Genomic DNA, 20916 nt, shown 5'->3' with positions numbered 1-20916 from the left:
TGCATTATTTGCATTTCTGCAGTTTATGGAATGTAAAGGCCTTAAACCAATGGACTCATCCTTCTTCCACACACTTGGAAACATTTTCCCTTCTGCGAGGTTCGCCTAGGGGCAATCACTTGCCAGGCACCCATGATTTCATTCATTCCTCACAGCCAACTGGTCACCAAGTCACGTCCATTCTCGGGTCCAGTATCAAAGACAGGGTGGCCGGGGTCCCCTACCACTCTGCCACTATCCTCTCCCTGGCACCCTGGCACAGCTTTGCACTCATAGCGCTCAAACGCTTTGCAGTGGATCCCTTCTGGTCACTCTAGACATCCTGGGCTGCCCCTGCTCAGTTCCCCTCTCCTCTCCACTATCTGGCCAGCCTCAATGTCCCTTCCTTGACTCAACACTCCAGTGTCTCCTCACTGGTTGAGACCTTATTCAGTGGTCAGAGAGTCTTTCTAGAGCACAAGCCCCTCTCCCGTCTAAAACCATTCCTTGCTTCCCTGATATTTCAAGGCAGAATCTGAGCTCCTCCCATGACCTTCCAGCCAGATCTGTCACCTACCAGCTGCCTGGTACCCACTCCAGCCCCAGAATTGCAAGCTGAAGCCTCCTCCCATGGACCCCTTGCACATGCCCATAGCCCACGACTCCAGGCAGAGATTGGCTCATTGGTCTTGACAGTTCCTTAATTCAAAGACTAGGACAGCTTTTTCATGGTGTCATCCTCAGCATGGGAATTGACCAGTGATTGCCCCGACTGGCTTTGAGAATCTGGGGGACAAAGGGACAGCACACAGTTTGTGGACAGGTATGGAGGTGAGGGATGGAGGCACAGGTGCCCTGCACTGAGGTAAGTACATCAGCCAGGGTAGACCTGAGAGAAGGTAGTATGTCTGTGCGGTGTGACCTTTTGAAAGGTCTATGGCAGTGGTCCCCAACCTTTTTTGGGCCACGGACCGGTTTAATGTCAGAAGATATTTTCATGGACTGGCCTTTAGGGTGGGATGGATAAATGTATCATGTGACCGAGACAAGTGTCAAGAGTGAGTCTTAGACGGATGTAAAAGAGGGATTCCGGTCATTTTTTAAAAATAAAACATCGTTCAGACTTAAATGTAAATAAAACGGAAATAATGTAAGTTATTTATTCTTTCTCTGCGGACCGGTACCAAATGGCCCACAGACCGGTACCAGTCAGCGGCCCGGGGATTGGGGACCACTGGTCTATGGGATATCAAGATGATAATGTCCCTGACGTGGTCAGAAATTTAAGATCCCACATACCCACTTTTCTAGAACTTTGCCCAGGGAATGTGGACAACCGTCTGTGTGCTTGCCCTGTCTTACCCCCTTGGCGACCATGCCACCTAGAACCAGACACCTGTCACCTCCCTCAAAGCTGCTCTGAGCCACTTCATCCCTCTGGCCTTAATTTCCTAATCTGAAAAATGGGCACAAGAAGTCTATGTCACAATGTTAAAACCTTCATACACCATGGGGTAAAGCAATTAGATTAACCATTTGATATGCAGGTGTGGCTTGTCTCCAGGCAGTCCAAGCCTGCTGGTCTGCCTGGGTGCAGGCGCACTTGCTGCTCAATGCTAACAGATCTCCATCAGTTAAGCTTAGGGGAGTTTTGAGGATAGTGCTTTAGGTTGATTGAGAATAAGAGCTTCCCCCAAGCTCACCTGAACACCTGGATTCTGGGCTTTCAGGGCACACCGCAGTGGAAATGAAGCCACCCTCCCAGAAGGTCCCTCTTACTTAAAGCAGCAGCCAGCCCCCTGCCTGGAGTCGTCAAGAAGGCAAGGTGAAGGGCAGAGCCAATCTGGAATGCACTGAGGCTGGGGTGCACGCTAGGTGGACATGGGTAGGGATGCCCTGGGGACCCCAAAATGAGATCCTATACCACCTGAGTAGGAAATGGGTGCTGACCACTGAGGGGGGTCACTGGAAGCTCAGGCCTCTGTTTTAGAGAGGTCACTCTGGGGCAGCACAGAGGCAATTTCAGCAAGGAGAGAGAGTGGTGAGGCTGAGTGGGAGTGGGGCTGCCTGGGTACCCTGGAGTGGGAGCGGTAGGGAGGTGGGAACTCTGGCAGATGTTGAGCTCTCAGCACAGCACAGCACAGCACAGCTGTGCGTGCAGCCAGCTGTGCCAGTTAGTTGCCCCAGCCTGCCTGGGGTCAGGACAGGCGGTGTTATCAGACTGCCCAGCTGGCTCAGAGGTGGCCCCCTAGTGCTGCTAAATCGGGCCGTGGGCTCCTGCAGCAGGAAGAGGGAAATGCAGTCAGGATGTCCTCTCCTATGGCCGACAAGTCCTTTCCCATGAACCCCTGCTGACCTCGCTGGCCACGTGGCGGGGCTCCCCCACTCACCACCCTGACCTGTGCCTGTTGGAGAGGCCACCCACACCCGGCCTGATGTGGGGCCGGGAGTGCCTGTTGTCTGCCCACCCAGCCTCAGCTGCCAACGTGATGCAGACCCACACCTTCCTCTCCCAGACTTCTGCCTTCGGTGTGACCGGAAAACCAAGATCCCAGAGGAAGCCAGTGTCTGAAAAGGATTGAAACTCAGGAATCCCTGGCTCCAGCCAGACATGTCAGTAGAGTCTTGCTCAGAGATCAGTGCAGTGAGTATGAGTGGCTCTCCAGAGAGCCACTCTACCTGCCTACCCCCTCTTCAAGGGGCATCTCAGATAGCTGTGGGGCAGCGGCTAGGGAAGGGTAGAAAGAAACTGCCACATGGAGGAAAATACCCAGATGATAGCAGGAGAGGTGTAAGCTAGACCTAGAGAAGAACTTCCTCTCACAGCTAAGACCCCACTTAATTTCCCTGGGTTCCCTGCTTCTCCTCAGTCCCATCATACTTAGTACTACCAACTGTCTTCTTTCCTTATCTGGCTGAATTGCATCAACTTGGGTTTCTTTGGAAGTCCTATGGGACATCTCCACCCAGAGGACAGGCCTCCCCAGTGGAGAACCTTCTCTTTCCCCACACCTGATCCTCTCTCCCACAGTCCCCATCTGGTAAATAACCTCGTGATCTATTCTGTTGCATAAGCCAGAAACTGGTGAAGATGCTGATCTGGTATGCCCTTGTCCCACTCTCCCCATCATCTTCAGTCACTGCTGCCTGCTCCCCTGGTGGAGCTCCTGGGTTCACTCACGGCCTCCTTGCTACAGGCTCGCATCTGGTCTGTGCCTATGGTGATGTCTTCATGGATGTTGGCCAGGTGGCTCCCTGTTCAGAATCTCCTCTTTCCAGATGTGTTGCTGGCTCCTGCCACGTGCACCTGCCTTGTCTTGCCCCCACCCCAGACTCTAGCCTCATCTGACCACTCACATGTCCCCATACAGTCGGGACTTTCTTTCCTCTTGGTCTTGGAGGATTTCTTTGCCTCCTGGAGTCTGCAGACCCTCCAAGAAGCCCTAAACTGAAAGTGCTGCTGCTTTCCTATGCAGTTACAGCCACCAGCTGGGCCTCACTGCGGTCACTGAGCACTCTGTCCCTGTGTTAGACATCCAATGTCACATCTGTATGCCTGTTGGTCTGACACTCAGGAAACCCCTGCAAGTCCAATTCCCCCTGGACCACCCTGCAGGTCCAGTTCCCCTTGGACTATCCTGAGCACCATAGCTTGTGACTTGCACAGAACTGTAGTTTCCTTGTCTGGATCAAGGTGCCACAGCCTAGGGGCAGGGTGGAGAAGGCAAAGCCAGAAGCCAGCCAGACAGTTCCTTGTAATACCTCATGACCACTGTGTTCTGGAGAGGCAAAGCCCCTCGGCCATACTGAGCCTGGAGGCCTGGTAGGCACATGAATGAGCAGCACCTACATTGGCATCCCTGGAGCACTGAGCCAGTGGTCCACAAGCACCAAGTAATGTGGGCCCAGACCCCACATCTTCCTGCCTGCACTGACTTGCATCTCTGCCTCACACTCACTCTTCTGTGCCACCCAGCTGGTCTGGCTTAAGGATGAAGAGCTGGGACAGTGGAGAGCCGGGATGGCCATATGGAACTCGGCTCGTGGCAGGGGCCACTGCCCTCAAACCAATGCAGTGTCCAGCTGTTGCCTGCTTCCCTGGCATGTCCCTGAGCTGACTGCCCACTGTTCAGAGGTGCAAACAGCCTCTCTAGACTAAGCCCAAGAGACAGCATCTTGGAGCTGACCTCTGCCACCTGACCTCTCTACAGGGTCACTGCCAGAGCAAGGTTTTTTGAAACCAGGCTAAAATACCTGGCCACAAAGTCCCTGAGTATTTGCCAACCTGCTGCACTGCTATGCCTGGGGAAACTGATGTGCAAGGAGAGGAAAAAGGGGCCCAGGCTACACAGCAAATAATGTAGGGGGAAGGCTGGGACAAAGGCCTGGTTCTAGGGCCAACAGTGCACCTTTGATGGGCCAGTCCCAGGGTCCCTAGGCTTCTTTCTTGCCAGCACCTGACCTCGATTCTGGCTGCACTGACACTCATCTGCTTTTGTTCCAGAACCCCCCATAAGGCTGAGTCCTTCTCACCTAGCAGTGGGTGAGGCAAATGCTCACAGAGGGCAGCAATGGTCTCTACTATCTGTGAGCATCTTCCCATCAGCCAAACCCAAATGCAGCCTGGGCCACTGCTTCCATGGACCTTTTCAGCCAACATCCTTTCTCTTCCCCTTCACTGTCTAGCTTTGGTAAGAATCACCTGTACTCACAGCAGGACTGGCTTCACCACCTTCCCTCCTCCACTGCCCAAGCACCAGGCCACCAGGCTCTCCTGGTTCTTACACCCTGCAGAATGTTGCCATCTCCCTGGAAGCCCCTCTTTCCCTGGTCCTCTGTGTGAGAGGGTGTCCCACCCTGGACCCGTTGCTCTGCTCCCTCTACAGCTCCCCAGGCCAGCCTCTCATATACTATTACCCAGCTGCCAGCCAGATGTCTCAAGGCAGGGTCTCCCACCCCCTCAGCCCCACAGTCCAACCAGAAATCCATTCGCTTCTCCCACACTCATTCAGTCACTCAACAAACACATGCTGAGCACCTGTGAGAGAGTCCAGTCCTAGGCTGAGTGCGGGGGAGTGAGAAGGGCCCAGAGACAGCAGGATCAGATTGGCCCAACTTGAGGTCCAGACAGATGCCCTTCTGCGTTCCTGGAGGTTCATCCACACCTCCTTCAGCCCATGAAGGCTTTGTTATCCCAAAGACCTGGGCTGACAACTTCCTTTACTACTGGTCTCCGGAGAAACTGGAGAAGTTACATATGTCCTGTTCTAAGCGTCCCCAACTGAAAAATGGACCTAACACTGCCTTGTAAGAATTGAAAAAGCGGAAGCATTTAAAGCCAGTATTTAATGCCCAGGTTTTCCCAAAATGGTGAGAGCCCCAGCTCTCCCTTTAGCCCTCCCAGCACTCCTCCTCCAACCACTGGGGACCCATGATCCCCCCTCTTACCCTCTGGTTTCCAGGGTCATCAGGTCTCATCTCCCCTCCACAACCGGTGCTTTATCCCTGACATCTCCAGCCAACCAGCCCCTTCCTCAGCCCCACTCTCCTTTCTCTCCAACCCTATATGGGAAACCTCTGGTTATGTTCCCATCACAGATGGAACCTAGCCTCTCCTCAGTTTAAGACCCTTCCATAGTGACCCTTGCCTTATGGTCCAGGCTCCTTAACTCAGTCTTCAAGATCCTTGCACCCCCAAATACGGAGAGGCCGACCTCCTGCCTCTTCTTTCATGCTTATCGCTTACAAGTTGCCAACTCAAGATTCGCCTCCAATTCCAACATGCACCTGCGCCCTCCCGGTATTTGCATCCCGACCTCTCCTCTCCATAACCTGGGGAAGGTGGGAGCCTGCCGGGAGCGCCCTCTGCGGGGCCGCCCTCGAGCGCAGACGGGAGGCGTCGGGAAGTGCGCACCCAGGTCTGCGGCCCGGCGCGGATTGCCGCCTCGTCGCCCTGGGACCGTCGTGGGTGCACGCGGGTGGAAGGGCTAGGACTATGCCCGGGAGCGAGCAAGGAAGCGAAGGATCCAGAATAAGAATGCAGCGCGACCGGGCCCGGCTCCAAGGCGGCTGAACCACAGACGGCGGAGCGAGGTCGGAACCCGGACACTGTCCCTGCGCTGCGGTGCCACGGGAGCCCCATCTCTGAGCCGGCCTCAGTTCCCACCCGGCTTGTCCTTATCCCGGCCGGCCCGTGCCCGATCCGCCTTGCTCCGTCCGATGTCCACAACCCTGGCTCCCCGCCCGTCTCCCCAGGTGGCCCACACTTGAGGGTGCCCTAGCCCCCACCCGCACCCCGTCGGTGCGGTACCACCACTCGCCCCGGGAGAGCGTCCCTGCTGGCGGTCAACCGCGCACTGGCGGGCGGAGAACTCACCGCGGTCCCTGCCGAGGAGTTCGAGGCAGAGCCACAGACACAGGCACAGCGCGGCGCCCCGCTGCATCTCCAGCCGCTGCGGCGCGGGTCCGACCGCCCGGGCTCAACTAGGGGATTCGAGTGTGAGCGCAGGCCCGGGCCAGGCGGGGCAGGAGCGTGGCTCTGGGGGCGGGCCAGGCCTCGGACCGCCCCCTCGCACCTCTCAGCTCCACCCTTGGCTGAGGGGGCGACCGGCCTGGACTAGACCGTGACTGCTCTGTACTGTGGCTGGGAGGCTGGTTAATGACCGATTTGGGATAGACTGTCGCCCTGGAGCCCCCCGGGCCGTTCCGCGGAGAATGCAGGTAACGATCATGTCCGTTGTGCGCTTACGCTGGAAGGGATCCCGGCATTCAAGGTAGAAGAAAATGTGTCAGCGCCTATTTTTCTGTAATTTTCTTCAATCAAATACTGCATTTAAAGTAAGAAAAAAAGCAATAAATATAACTTAAAAATGACTATATGTCAACTCTTTTAGAACATTCCAGACTTTATCTTACGACCTCCATGGTCTGAGCTCATTCATAAGTCCTTTTTATCAGGTGACACTTTACTCTCTGACTTGGCAACCGTCCCACAGACTTCCTTTCTCTTTCCAGTTCTGTATCTAGAATTTTCCTATTTAAAAATAAATCCCATGACGATGACTATTTTCCTCCCTTGCTTTTATTCTACTTTATTCACAATTTTCTCACCCGGTCCCCCCAATCCGTTCATCCTAGCCAAAAACCAAGATCAGCTTGTTGATAAAATTATTACCAACTTTCAAGAATAAGTAAGCATTGAATATGTTGTTACATTAGTATCACAAATCAGTAGGGGTAGTTTTGATGATTTAATAAATAAAATGGGGGAAACTAGGCAACGAAATAGTAAATGAAGTTAACATTTTTTTCTCACCCATATAGTGATTTTCTTCCATTTTTTTTAGATTTTAAAAATTTAGTTTTAGAGAAATGAGAGAGAGAGAGAGAGAGAGAGAGAGAGAGAGAAACAGAGAAGGGGGGAGGAGCAGGAAGCATCGACTCTCATATGTGCCTTGACCTGGCAAGCCCAGGGTTTTGAACCTGCGATCTCAGCGTTCCAGGACCTCAACTTTATCCATTGCGCCACAGGCCAGGCTCTTCCAATATTTTTTAAAGTTTTAAAAACTCTTGTGAGATGTAACACATATGGAAAGTATGCACCAATGTATTATAAATGTCAAATTTGAAACGAATACCTATGTGTCCATTCTGAGAACAAGGGATATAGAATGACACTAGAATACCAGAAATTCCCCTTCCCATCCTTCTTCCCAGTTCCCAAATACTGGTTTTATCATTCTCCTGTTTTTCTTTGTCATTTTATTACCCAAATACATGTTTTGTTTGTTATTTAAACCTTATTTAAATGGATTCATTTCATATATATTCTTTTGCTCAGCATCTCCTGTGAGATTCATGTGTACTGCTGTGCTAACCTATGTTTTTCTCCTTTTCGTTAATGCATAGGTTTCCACTGTGTATAAACAATTTATTTGTCTATGTATTATACTATACTGTCGATGGAAGTTTGGGCTAGTACCAGTTCCCAACTTTTACTGTTATGAACACTCTTGCACATGTTTTTTGGTGTACATGTGCCCAGTTCTCTAGGGTAGTGGTCCCCAACCCCCAGGCCGCGGACTGGTACCAGTCCATGGGCCATTTGGTACTGATCTGCAGAGAAAGAATAAATAACTTACATTATTTTCGTTTTATTTATATTTAAGTCTGAACGATGTTTTTTTTTAATATTAATATTTTTTTATTAAATTTAATGCAGTGACATTGATAAATCAGGGTACATATGTTGAGAGAAAATATCTCTAGATTATTTTGACATTTGATTGTGCTGTATACCCCTCCCGCAAAGTTAAATTGTCTTCTGTCACCTTCTATCTGGTTTTCTTTGTGCCCCTCCCCTCCCCTAACCCCTCTCTCCTTCTTCACCCCCTCCCCCCTCCCCCAACCCCCCCCCCCGCCCCTGTTGCCATCACATTCTTGTTCATGTCTCTGAGTCTCATTTTTATGTCCCTTCTATGTATGGATTCATCTCAGTTTTTTTTCTGATTTACTTATTTCACTCCGTATAATGTTATCAAGGTCTATCCATGTTATTGTAAATGATCCGATGTCATCATTTCTTATGGCTGAGTAGTATTCCATAGTATATATGTACCAAAGTTTTTTAATCCACTCGTCCTCTGACGGACACTTGGGCTGTTTCCAGATCTTCGCTATTGTGAACAATGCTGCCACAAACATGCAGGTGCATTTCTCCTTTTCGAGCCGTTCTATGGTGTCCTTGGGGTATATTCCTAAAAGTGGGATAGCTGGGTCAAAAGGCGGTTCGATTTTCAGTTTTTTGAGGAATCTCCATACTGTTTTCCACAGTGGCTGCACCAGTCTGCATTCCCACCAGCAGTGCAGGAGGGTCCCCTTTTCTCCACATCCTCGCCAGCACTTATTCTGTGTTGTTTTGTTGATAAGCGCCATTCTGACTGGTGTAAGGTGATATCTCATTGTGGTTTTAATTTGCATTTCTCTAATGATTAGTGATGTTGAGCATTTTTTCATATGCCTATTGGCCATCTGTATGTCCTCTTTGGAGAAGTGTCTATTCATCTCTTTTGCCCATTTTTGGATTGGGTTGTTTGTCTTCCTGGTGTTGAGTTTTACAAGTTCTTTATAAATTTTGGTTATTAACCCCTTATTAGACGTATTGTCAAATATGTTCTCCCATTGTGTAGTTTGTCTTTTTATTCTGTTCTTGTCTTTAGCTGTGCAAAAGCTTTTTAGTTTGATATAGTTCCATTTGTTTATCCTGTCTTTTATTTCACTTCCCCGTGGAGATAAATCAGCAAATATATTGCTCCGAGAGATGTCGGAGAGCTTACTGCCTATGTTTTCTTCTAAGATGCTTATGGTTTCACGGCCTACATTCAAGTCTTTTATCCATTTTGAGTTTATTTTTGTGAGTGGTGTAAGCTGGTGATCTAGTTTCATTTTTTTGCAGGTAGCTGTCCAATTTTCCCAACACCATTTGTTAAAGAGGCTGTCTTTACTCCATTGTATTTCCTTACCTCCTTTGTCAAATATCAGTTGTCCATAGAACTGTGGGTTTATTTCTGGGTTCTCTGTTCTATTCCATTGATCTATATGCCTGTTCTTATGCCAGTACCAGGCTGTTTTGAGTACAATGGCCTTGTAGTATAACTTGATATCAGGAAGTGTGATACCTCCCACTTTATTCTTCTTTTTTAAGATTGCTGAGGCTATTTGTGTCCTCTTTTGGTTCCATATAAATTTTTGGAATATGTGTTCTATATCTTTGAAGTATGTCATTGGTATTTTAATTGGTATTGCATTGAATTTATAAATTGCTTTGGGTAATATAGACATTTTAATGATGTTTATTCTTCCTAACCATGAGCACGGTATATGCTTCCACTTGTTAGTATCTTCCTTGATTTCTTTTATGAATGTTTTGTAATTTTCCGAGTACAAGTCTTTAGTCTCCTTGGTTAAGTTTACTCCTAGGTACTTTATTTTTTTGGTTGTAATTGTGAAGGGGATTGTTTCCTTAATTTCTCTTTCTGACTGTTCATGGTTGGTGTATAAAAATGCTTCTGATTTCTGAGTATTGATTTTATATCCTGCCACTTTGCTGAATTTATTTATCAGGTCCAGTAGTTTTTTGACTGAGACTTTAGGGTTTTCTATATACAATATCATATCATCTGCAAATAATGATAGTTTTACTTCTTCTTTTCCAACTTGAATGCCTTTTATTTCTTCTTCTTGTCTGATTGCTGTGGCTAGGACTTCCAGGACTATGTTAAATAAGAGTGGTGAAAGGGGGCACCCCTGCCTTGTTCCTGATCTTAAGGGTATTGCTTTTAATTTTTGCCCATTGAGTATGATGTTGGCTGTGGGTTTCTCATAGATGGCTTTTATCATGTTGAGGTATGTTCCCTGTATTCTACTTTGCTGAGAGTTTTGATCATGACTGGGTGCTGGATTTTATCAAATGCTTTTTCTGCATCTATTGAAATTATCATATGGTTTTTCTCCTTCTTTTTGTTTATGTGATGAATCACATTGATTGATTTACGAATATTGTACCAGCCTTGCCTCCCCAGAATAAATCCCACTTGATCATGGTGTATGATTTTTTCCATATATTGTTGGATCCGGTTTGCTAATATTTTGTTGAGGATTTTAGCATCTATATTCATCAGAGATATTGGCCTATAATTTTCTTTCTTTGTGTGGTCTTTGCCTGGTTTTGGAATCAGAATTATGCTCGCCTCATAAAAGGAGTTTGGAAGTCTTCCTTCCTCTTGAATTTTTTGAAATAGTTTGAGAAGGATAGGAGTTAGTTCTTCTTTGAATATTTGGTAGAATTCCGTTGTGAAGCCATCGGGCCCGGGGCTTTTCTTTGTTGGGAGTTTTTTGATAACTGTTTCGATCTCCTTTGGTGTAATTGGTCTGTTTAAGTTTTCTGATTCTTCCAGATTGATTTTTGGAAGATTGTACGTTTCAAGGAATTTGTCCATTTCATCTAGGTTGTCTAGTTTTTTGGCATACAGTTCTTCATAGTATTTTCTTACAATATTTTGTATTTCTGTTGTGTCAGTTGTTATTTCTCCTCTCTCATTTCTAATTTTATTTATTTGAGTCCTCTCTCTCTTTTTCTTGGTGAGTCTACTTAAAGGTTCATCAATCTTGTTTACCTTTTCAAAGAACCAGCTCCTAGTTTCATTGATCCTCTGTATTGTTTCTTTAGCCTCTATGTCATTTATTTCTGCTCTGATCTTTATTATTTCCTTCCTTCTACTACATTTGGGCTTTACTTGCTGTTCTTTTTCTAATTCTTTTAGATGCAGGGTTAAGTTGTTTATTTGAGCTTTTTCTAGCTTCTGAAAGTGTGCCTGTAGTGCTATGAACTTCCCTCTCAGCACTGCTTTCGCTGTGTCCCATAAATTTTGAGTTGTTGTATGCTCATTGTCATTCGTTTCTAGGAATTTCTTTATTTCTTCTTTGATCTCATTCTTAATCCATTCATTATTTAACACCCTGCTATTTAGTTTCCATGTGTTTGAGAATTTTTGAGCTTTTCTGCTGTGATTCATTTCTAGTTTCATGCCGTTGTGATCGGAGAAAGTGCTTGATATGATTTCAGTCTTCTTAAATTTGTTGAGAGCACTTTTGTGCCCTAACATGTGGTCTATCCTAGAGAATGTACCATGAGCACTTGAAAAGAATGTATATTCTGCTGCTTTAGGGTGAAAGGTTCTGAAGATATCTATTAAATCGAGTTGATCTAGTGTTTCCAATAAGTCTGCTGTTTCTTTGTTAATTTTCTTTCTTGAGGATCTATCTAGTGATGTTAGTGGGGTATTGAAATCCCCTACTATTATAGTATTGCTGTTAATCTCGCCCTTTAAATCCATCAAAATCTGTTTTATATATTTGGGTGCTCCTTTATTAGGTGCATAGATATTTATAATAGTTATATCTTCCTGTTGGATTACTCCCTTTATCATTATGTAGTGGCCTTCTTTATCTCTTACTATATCCTTTGTTTTAAAGTCCAATTTGTCTGATATAAGTATTGCTACCCCAGCTTTTTTTTCATTTCCGTTTGCATGAAACATTTTTTTCCATCCTTTTACCTTCAATCTGTGTGTGTCTTTTGTTCTAAGGTGTGTCTCTTGTAGACAACATATGTATGGGTCCTGTTTTCTTATCCACGCAGCTACCCTATGTCTTTTGATTGGATCATTTAATCCATTTACATTTAAGGTTATTATTGATATGTAGTTGTTTATTGCCATTTTCTTCTTTAAAGGTGTATTCCTTTATTCCTTTTTCTTTTTTTTTTCTGTATTCTTTTCCCACTTTATCTGTTTACACCAGGACCCTTAATATTTCCTGCAGCATTGGTTTGGTTGTAATGAATTCCTTGAGTTGTTTTTTGTCTGGGAAGCTTTTTATTTCTCCTTCAATTTTAAACGATAGCCTTGCTGGATAAAGTAGTCTTGGTTGTAGGTTCTTGTTCTGCATTACTTTGAATATTTCTTGCCATTCCCTTCTGGCCTCAAGTGTTTCTGTTGAGAAGTCAGATGTCATCCTTATGGGGGCTCCTTTGTAGGTGATAACTTTTTTTTCTCTTGCAGCTTTTAATATTTTCTCTTTATCGCTTAGCTTTGGTATTTTAATTATGATGTGTCTTGGTGTAGGTTTCTTTGGGTTTCTCTTTAATGGAGTCCTCTGTGCTTCTTGGATTTGTGAGAGTTTCTCTTGCATTAATTTAGGGAAGTTTTCAGCTTGATATGATTGAACAAAGTCTCTATCCCTTGTTCTTTTTCTTCTTCTTCAGGAACCCCTATGATGCGGATGTTATTTCTCTTCATGTTGTCACAGAGCTCTCTAAGAGTTTCCTCTTTTTGAGTCTTTTTTCTCTTTTCTTCTCTGCTTTCATGCCTTCATTCCAGTTGTCTTCTAACTCGCTGATTCGATCCTCTGCTCTATCTATCCTGTTTTTAATTCCTTCCATTGTGGTCTTTATTTCTGATATTGTATTTGTCGTCTCCAACTGATTCTTTTTTATACTTGCTATTTCTTTATTTAGGTTTTCAAACTCCCCCTCCATTGTTGTTCTAAGATCCCTAAGCATCCTTACAATCATTATTTTGAACTCCGCATCTGGAAGTTTGATTATTTCCATATCACTCAGTTCATCTCTCGAAAGTGTCTCTTGTGGTTTCATTTGGATTGCACTCCTTTGTTTTCTCATCTTCTTTTTTTTTTTTATTTGTAGAGTTGATTAAGTCTAGGCTTGGTGTTGTCTGCCTCCAGTTTTCAGTTGTGTTATTTTTAGGTCTTTGTGGGTTGGTATCAGCTATTATTTGTAATCCACTTTCGGATTTGGGCAGCTTTGAAGTCTTGATTTGTTTTCTTAATAGGTGATAGTTTTGTTAACTGATCTCAGCAGGGGGCTTCCTTGAAACTGTATCCAGGAATGCTGTGGGTGTAACCTGAGACGCTGAAGGTCTCTTCCTCCAACTAATCTCACTGGGGGCAGGGTTTTTTCTCTCAGCTTCAGTAGGGGGAGGTGTATCTCAGATCTCCATGGAGACCTGAGTTACTGCCCCTCCTCCCCACTTCTTGTTTTCAGCTGTGTCTTGTTGTGCTGATTGGAGCTGGATAGATGTCCGGAGATCTCTGATCCCGAAGCACTTCAGCTCTGTTTTGTGAAAGGTTCAGTCCCTCCCCCAGCTATGGCCGCCTCCAGCACGAATGAGTCAGCTTTTTTATTTTGTTTCTTGCATACCTTAGCCCCTCACAGTCTGTCCCTCTCCCTGTCTTTTCCACATGGGAGATAAGCTGGTCTTTTCAACCCACCTTGCTCCCTGGCCGCCAGGTAAGTGGCTGTGAGCAGTAGTTTCTGCTCTTTTTCCTCTGTGAAATCCTCTCTGGGCTCTCAGCCTCACCCCCCTCCTTCCCTTCCTGTAAGCAGAGGAGATTCAGGCACTCCTTACCAGGATTATTGTGGCTTCCTCTTTGCTCCTTGGTTTTTGAGAGCTGTTCTTGCAGTTCAGTGTTGGTTTTTCATGCTGATTTTTTCTAAATTGATTTGTATTCCAGTTTGGTGTTGAGAGCTGGGTGTCTGTGCATCCGCCTACTCCGCTGCCATCTTCTCTCTCCCTCGATGTTTTATTTTTAAAAAATAACCAGATTCCCTATGTTACATCCATCTAAGACTCATTCTTGATGCTTGTCTCAGTCACGTGATACATTTATCCGTCCCACCCTAAAGGCTGGTCCGTGAAAATATCTTCTGACATTAAACTGGTCCGTGGCCCAAAAAAGGTTGAGGACCACTGCTCTAGGGCATGTGTCTAGGAGTGACATCACTAGGTGTTAGAATACGTGTTTTCAACTTTGTAAACAAGGACAACTATTTTTTCATTATTTGTACCGTTCTGCACTCCATAGCAGTGTAACTAGTTCCCTGTGCTCCACATCTTCACCAATACAATACTGTCAATTTTGATATTTAAAATTTAGCCATTCTTGTTGGCTTGTAATGGTATTTATTGATCACATTATGGTTTTCATTAGCTTTTCCTTAATTACTGTTGTGGTTGAGCACATTTTTTGCAATTGGCCATATGGATGTCCAGTCTTTGCTCCTTAGTACCACCCATTGTCTTTTTCTTATTGATTCATAGTTCTTTATATATTTTGGATATGAGTCCTTGCCAGTTCTGATTATTATTGCTGTGTAGCCAATTATTCCAAAATGTAGTGGTGTAAAACAGCAGTGTTTTTTTGGCTTTGCTCATACTTTTGAGAGTCAGGAATTTGGGAAGAGTTTGGCTAGGTATTTCTCTCTTGAGGTCTCTCAGACCATTACTTTCAGCTACCAAGGGCTTGGCTGAGGCTGTCACCTGGCCAACCCATTCATGGCCTTTCCAGCATGGCGGTCTCAGGGTAGCTGAACTGGCTTCCCCAGGGTGACCCTCATGTAGAATATGATTTCAAAGAAGTAGTCACAGCCTGCCCAGGTGACATGTTGTCCAATTCTTGGAGGCGGATCTCAAGGTCACACTGCGAAGAACATGTGAAATGGGCGATAGTGTTGAGGCTATCTTTGGAAAACATACTTGACCACAGTGTGCTACAAATCCTCTCTCCCATTCAGAGTCTTAACTTTTCATTCTCTTGATGGTATCCTTTTTATTGGTGGGGACGACGGAAGATCTTCGTTTTAATACAGAATACTTATGAGTTATTTTCCTTGCTATTTGTAGCCTTTTAAATAAATCTTTATCTTGATGTCATGAAGATTTTTTTATCACTTACAAATTTTAGCTGTTTTGTCTCTTACATTTAGATCTTCAGGCATCTGTAACTCCTTTCTGTGTCCTGTGAAGAAGCAGAGTCAAGTTTCTTTTTTTCCCTGTAAGGATAGCTAATTGTCCCATGATTATTTAAGAAAAGACCTTTTCACACTATTCTCTAGTTCCACATTGGTCATCAATTACAGTCATAAATCTATTATACATTGCTAGATTTTCTGGGCTTTGTCTGGTTGCCTGTGGGGCTAAGTAATCCATTTTTGTACTGATATCATGTCTTAATTGCCTTAGCTTTATAAAAGTCTTTGTATCTTGAAGTGTAGATCTCTCTAACTTATGCTTCAGAAGTGTCTTTGCAATTCTTTTTTTTTTTTAATTTTCCCATTGATAGAGGTGGGGTGAGAGAAGCATGAACTCGTTTCACTTAGTTGTTTGATTTAGTTGTATACTCATTGGTTGTTTCTCATATGTACCCTGACTGGAGGGTGAACGTACGATCTCTGGCACACTGGGTTAACACTTTATTAACTGACCTGCCTGGCCAGGGAACTTTGCAATTCTTGACAACTGACATTTTCACTTAAATTTTAAATTTACCTTGTGAGTTTCCACATACATGTGATATGCTGGAATTTGATTGGGGTTACAATTACTCTATGACCAATTTGGGGAAAACTGATTTTCTTTCCATCCATAAATATGGTATACCTCTCCACTTTTAGGCATTCTCATAACCTCTGTCTGGGATGTTTCATTGTTTTCTGTGGAGTTCTTGAACATTTTTTGTTAGATTTATTCCTTGATATTTAATATTCTTATGCTGTTGTAAAGATAATCATATGTGAGGATGATGTAAGAGTAATGGCACGGTAGGAAGCGATACCAAAATCTCCCCCAAAACTCAACAAGATCTTCAATGAGAAACAGAAAAACCTATCCTTGGAGCCTCCAGATGTTTCGCAATACACCCGAAGGTATGGTCGAGTGAAAAATTGGCTAAATATATAATCAAACCCCGAAGGAAATAGGGAGTAAGAAATGCTCCACCTTCTTCACTAACCTAAATAAGGCTGCATTCACTGGGAGCTGAGAATATAGAAACTAAGGTGGGCAAAGGGGGTGAATAGATCCAGGCCATGGCACAAATGGCCGAACCAGGCTGTGGCACGGAGATCCAAGCGGAGGAAAAACTGTGCCTGTGGCAACCCAGGCAATACAAGCCAACACTCACGCCAAACCCAGACAAAGAAGGACAAGTGGGGCAGCCATTTTCCCTGATCCCCTGGTCGGCGCACACAGATAGTGGGCGAGAGATTCCTTCCAAAGCCCTGGGAGTGGGCGCCCGTGTTATCCCACAGAAAGGCAGAGTCAGAGGCCTTTGTGTGGGCTGAAAGCAGAATCTCAGGGTCACCCCAGTGCCCTGAAAAAGCTGCACACGGGGAGGGAGCGAGAGCCAATTCCAATGCTGGAACTTTTCCGTGCGGGCAGGGGTTTCACTCAGAGGGTGAGGCGGCTGGCCTGATATCCTGGTCGGCGCGTGCAGATAGTGGGCGACAGATTCCTCCCAGCACCTCAGGAGTGGGTGCCTGTGTTATCCCACAGAGAGGCAGAGTCAGAGACCTTTGTGTGGGCCAAAAGCGGAATCTCAGGCTGCTCCAGCGCCCTGAAAAAGCCGCGCACGGGGATGGAGCGAGAACTAATTCCAACACTGGAACTTTTCCATGCAGGTGGGGGTTTCACTCAGCGGGTGAGGTGGCCAGCCTGATATCCTGGTCTGTGCACGCAGATAGTGAGCGAGAGATTCCTCCGAGAGCCTCGGCAGCGCGCGCCTGTGTTATCCCACAGAGGGGCAGAGTCATGGGCCTTTGTGTGGGCCAAAAGCGGAATCTCGGGCCGCCCCAGCGCCTTGAAAAAGCTGCACACAGGGACGGAGCGAGAGCCAATTCCAACGCTGGAACTTTTCCGTGCAGGCGGGGGTTTCACTCAGAGTATGAGACTTCCGGCCTGATATCCTGGTCTGCGTGTGCAGATAGTGAGCGAGAGTTTCCTCCAAACGCCCCGGGGGTGGGCGCCCGCCCATGTTACTGGACAGAGTGGCAGAGCCAGAGGTCTTTGAGTGGGTGGAAGCCCTGCCTGATTATGCTAGCAGCTCTGACTGACTGAGCCTTACCCGGAGCCCTGTGCTGAGTGGGAATAGAGTGGGGAGTTGCCAGCTCTTTGAGCCTCTTACTATCCAGGCAGAGGCAGCAGCAACCCCATAGCTGGATTATCAGGCTACTAATTGAGGAAGGAAAGACTAGGAGAGAGGCTCCAGGAACATGGATTCTCTCACTGTTGGAGCCTATAAATGCTAATGAGCCTCGACTGCCAACAAGATTAAAGCACAATACATGACATCGCCAGAGAGACTTATCAACTGCAAACCTCTACCTGAGTGTGCCAAAGGGGCAGAACCCGGGGTGCAGAGTCACCGACCAGGAAGAGGGAGAGAAAAGAAAAAGCAAGAAGATAACCTCTCAAAATCAAGAATAATCCGCAGACTTTATAACCTATCCCATTTTATTATATTTGTTCATTTGTTTCTCTTATCTTCATTCTTGATTTTTTTTTCCTCCTCCAATTTGGTTGTTTAACTCTCTGCTGGTCTTACTCTCTCCTCTCCTTGAACTACACTACCCATAAGTGTTACATCTCCCATTATCTTTTCTTTCCTCTTCCTTTCTCTCTATGAGGGTTGTACTCCAAAACCCTTAACTCTCTCTCTCTCCTCTTTTTTCTTTTTTCTTCTTTTAGTGGTTCCCTCTTTTTTTTTCCTCTCTCTCTTTCTTTCCTCCCTCTATATTAATTTCTTCCTTTCTCCTTTAGGTCTCCTCTCATTCAAACCTCAATAATGAATAAATTATCTTATCTGGGACTCAAACTTATGTTTGTGCCATTTTGGGTTTTTTTTTACTTCACCTTTTTAACTCACTAGCAGTGCTCCCATCCCTGGCTCTCCATTTTATCTAGTTCTTGTTCCATTAAATACAATTATAATTTTTTAATTTGTCCCCCCATTTTCCTGTTTCCCTCTTATTCCTCTCATCATAACTCTTAGTCAACCAACACCTCAAAGCAAATCATTTTATTCTTGACCCAAATTTTTTCCTTATTTGCTTTTTGTGGGTCCATACCCCCCTTTTTTTCTTTTCTTTTTTTTGCCCCTTTATCACTTCTCCCCAATTCAGGCCCTCCATTACAGGCATTGTTTGTTCTATTTAGTACAATATAATTCACAGTTCACCACAAGATTTTCTCAAGAAAGAAGGAAGAGGAGAGGAGAGGAGAGGAAAAAAGGAGTGGGAGAATAATTTCCTTTTTTAAAATTTTTATGTTATTTTATTTTTCTTTATTTCATTATTAATTTTTTTTAAAAAAACAACTCTTTTTGATTTTTTATTTTTTTAACTTTTTATTCTTTATTAAATCTCATTAATACTATCAACAAAACCGCCCTCAGATGCCATTAAGGAAGAGAAAATTGAATATCATGGATACAAAAGAAAGAGAGGTAACACAGCTAGATGAGGAAAAATCTATGGAGAAAAAATTTAATATATTGGAAACCTTGGAGCTAAATGACAGAGAATTTAAGATAGAAATCCTAAAAATACTCAGAGATATACAAGAAAACACAGAAAGGCAATTTAGGGAGCTCAGAAAACAACTCAATGAACACAAAGAATATATTTCCAAGGAAATTGAAACTATAAAAACAAATCAAACAGAGATGAAAAACTCAATTCACGAACTGAAAAAAAGGTAACAAGCTTAGCTAATACAACAGGCCAGATAGAAGAGAGGATTAGTGAAATAGAAGACAAGCAACTTGAGGCACAACAGAGAGAAGAAGAAAGAGACTCAAAAATTTTAAAAAATGAGATAGCCCTACAGGAATTATCTGACTCCATCAAAAAGAATAACATAAGAATAATAGGTATATCAGAGGGAGAAGAGAGAGAAAATGGAATGGAGAACATGCTCAAACAAATAATAGATGAGAACTTCCCAAGCCTGTGGAAAGAATTAAGCCTCAAATTCAAGAAGCAAACAACTCCAAGTTTTCTTAACCCCAACAAACATACTCCAAGGCATATCATAGTGAAATTGGCACAAACCAACAGCAAAGAAAAAATTCTCAAGGCAGCCAGGGAAAAGAAGAATACAACATATAAAGGAAGGCCCATTAGATTATCATCAGATTTCTCAGCAGAAACTCTACAAGCTAGAAGAGAGCGGATCTCAATATTTAAAGTCCTGAAAGAGAGGAACTTTCAGCCACTAATACTATACCCATCAAAGCTATCCTTTAAATATGAAGGAGAAATAAAAACATTCACAGATACAGAAAAGATGAGGGAATTTATCATCAGAAAACCCCCACTCCAGGAATTACTAAAGGGGGTTCTCCAATCAGATACAAAGAACAAAAAAAAAACAGAGCCACAAGTAAAAGCTCCAAGAAGAACACAATAAAACCAAATTTAAACTGTGACAACAACAAAAAGAAAGAGGGGGAGAAGATGGAGATTAACAGTAGCAAAGGACGATGGAGTGCAAAAGGTCTCACAAAATAGTGCGCTACAATGAACTGGGTAGGAACGCTTTTCATTACTTAAAGGTAACCACCATTGAAAAAACTACCACAGAAGCACATGAGATAAAAAAGATAGCAACAGAGGAAATATGTATGGAATACAACCAAATAAAAACAAAAGATAGAAAAATTAAAGAGAAGGATCAAACAAGACACAAAACTAACAGAAAGCAATATATAAAATGGCAATAGGGAACTCACAAGTGTCAATAATTACACTAAATGTAAACAGATTAAACTCACCAATAAAAAGGCACAGAGTAGCAGAATGGATTAAAAAAGAAAATCCAACTGTATACTGCCTACAAGAAACTCATCTAAGTAACAAGGATAAAAACAAATTCAAAGTGAAAGGCTAGAAAACAATACTCCAAGCAAATAATATCCAAAAAAAAGCAGGCGTAGCAATACTCATATCTGATAATGCTGACTACAAGACAGCAAAAGTACTCAGAGACAAAAATGGTCATTTCATAATGGCTAAGGGGACACTGAATCAAGAAGACATAACAATTCTTAATATATATGCACCAAACCAAGGAGCACCAAAATATATAAGACAGCTACTTATTGACCTTAAAACAAAAACTGACAAAAATACAATCATACTTGGAGACCTCAAAACACCACTGACGGCTCTAGAGCAGTCATCCAAACAGAGAATCAACAAAGATATAGTGGCCTTAAACAAAACACTAGAGCACCTGGATATGATAGACATCTACAGGACATTTCATCCCAAAGTGACTGAGTATACATTTTTCTCCAGTGTACATGGATCATTCTCAAGAATTGACCATATGTTGGGCCACAAAAACAACATCAGCAAATTCAGAAAAATCGAAGTTGTACCAAGCATATTTTCTGATCATAAAGCCTTGAAACTAGAATTCAACTGCAAAAAAGAGAAAAAAAATTCCACAAAAATGTGGAAACTAAACAACATACTTTAAAAAAATGAATGGGTCAAAGAAGAAATAAGTGCAGAGATCA

General features: G+C 44.2%; 1 protein-coding gene across 2 annotated transcripts in view; it reads right to left on the bottom strand.

Moving 5' to 3' along the window:
• FLT4 (fms related receptor tyrosine kinase 4) overlaps positions 1 to 6474 on the bottom strand; it is a 46403-nt gene extending 39929 nt beyond the window's left edge. Inside the window, exon 1 of one of the 2 annotated variants that reach the window (XM_066272423.1) lies at positions 6356 to 6474. In XM_066272423.1, coding sequence (XP_066128520.1) covers positions 6356 to 6422 — 67 coding nt within the window. In that variant the 5' untranslated portion in view covers positions 6423 to 6474. The remainder of the gene's footprint in view (positions 1 to 6355) is intronic. The other variant, XM_066272424.1, reaches the window with a different exon arrangement.
• Positions 6475 to 20916: the final 14442 nt, after the last annotated feature.

The sequence above is a fragment of the Saccopteryx bilineata genome, chromosome 4, assembly GCF_036850765.1.
Source record: "Saccopteryx bilineata isolate mSacBil1 chromosome 4, mSacBil1_pri_phased_curated, whole genome shotgun sequence".
Lineage (NCBI taxonomy): Eukaryota > Metazoa > Chordata > Mammalia > Chiroptera > Emballonuridae > Saccopteryx > Saccopteryx bilineata.
The sequence above is the reverse complement of the archived record's forward strand: the minus strand, read 5'-3'. Positions and strand labels throughout refer to the sequence as shown.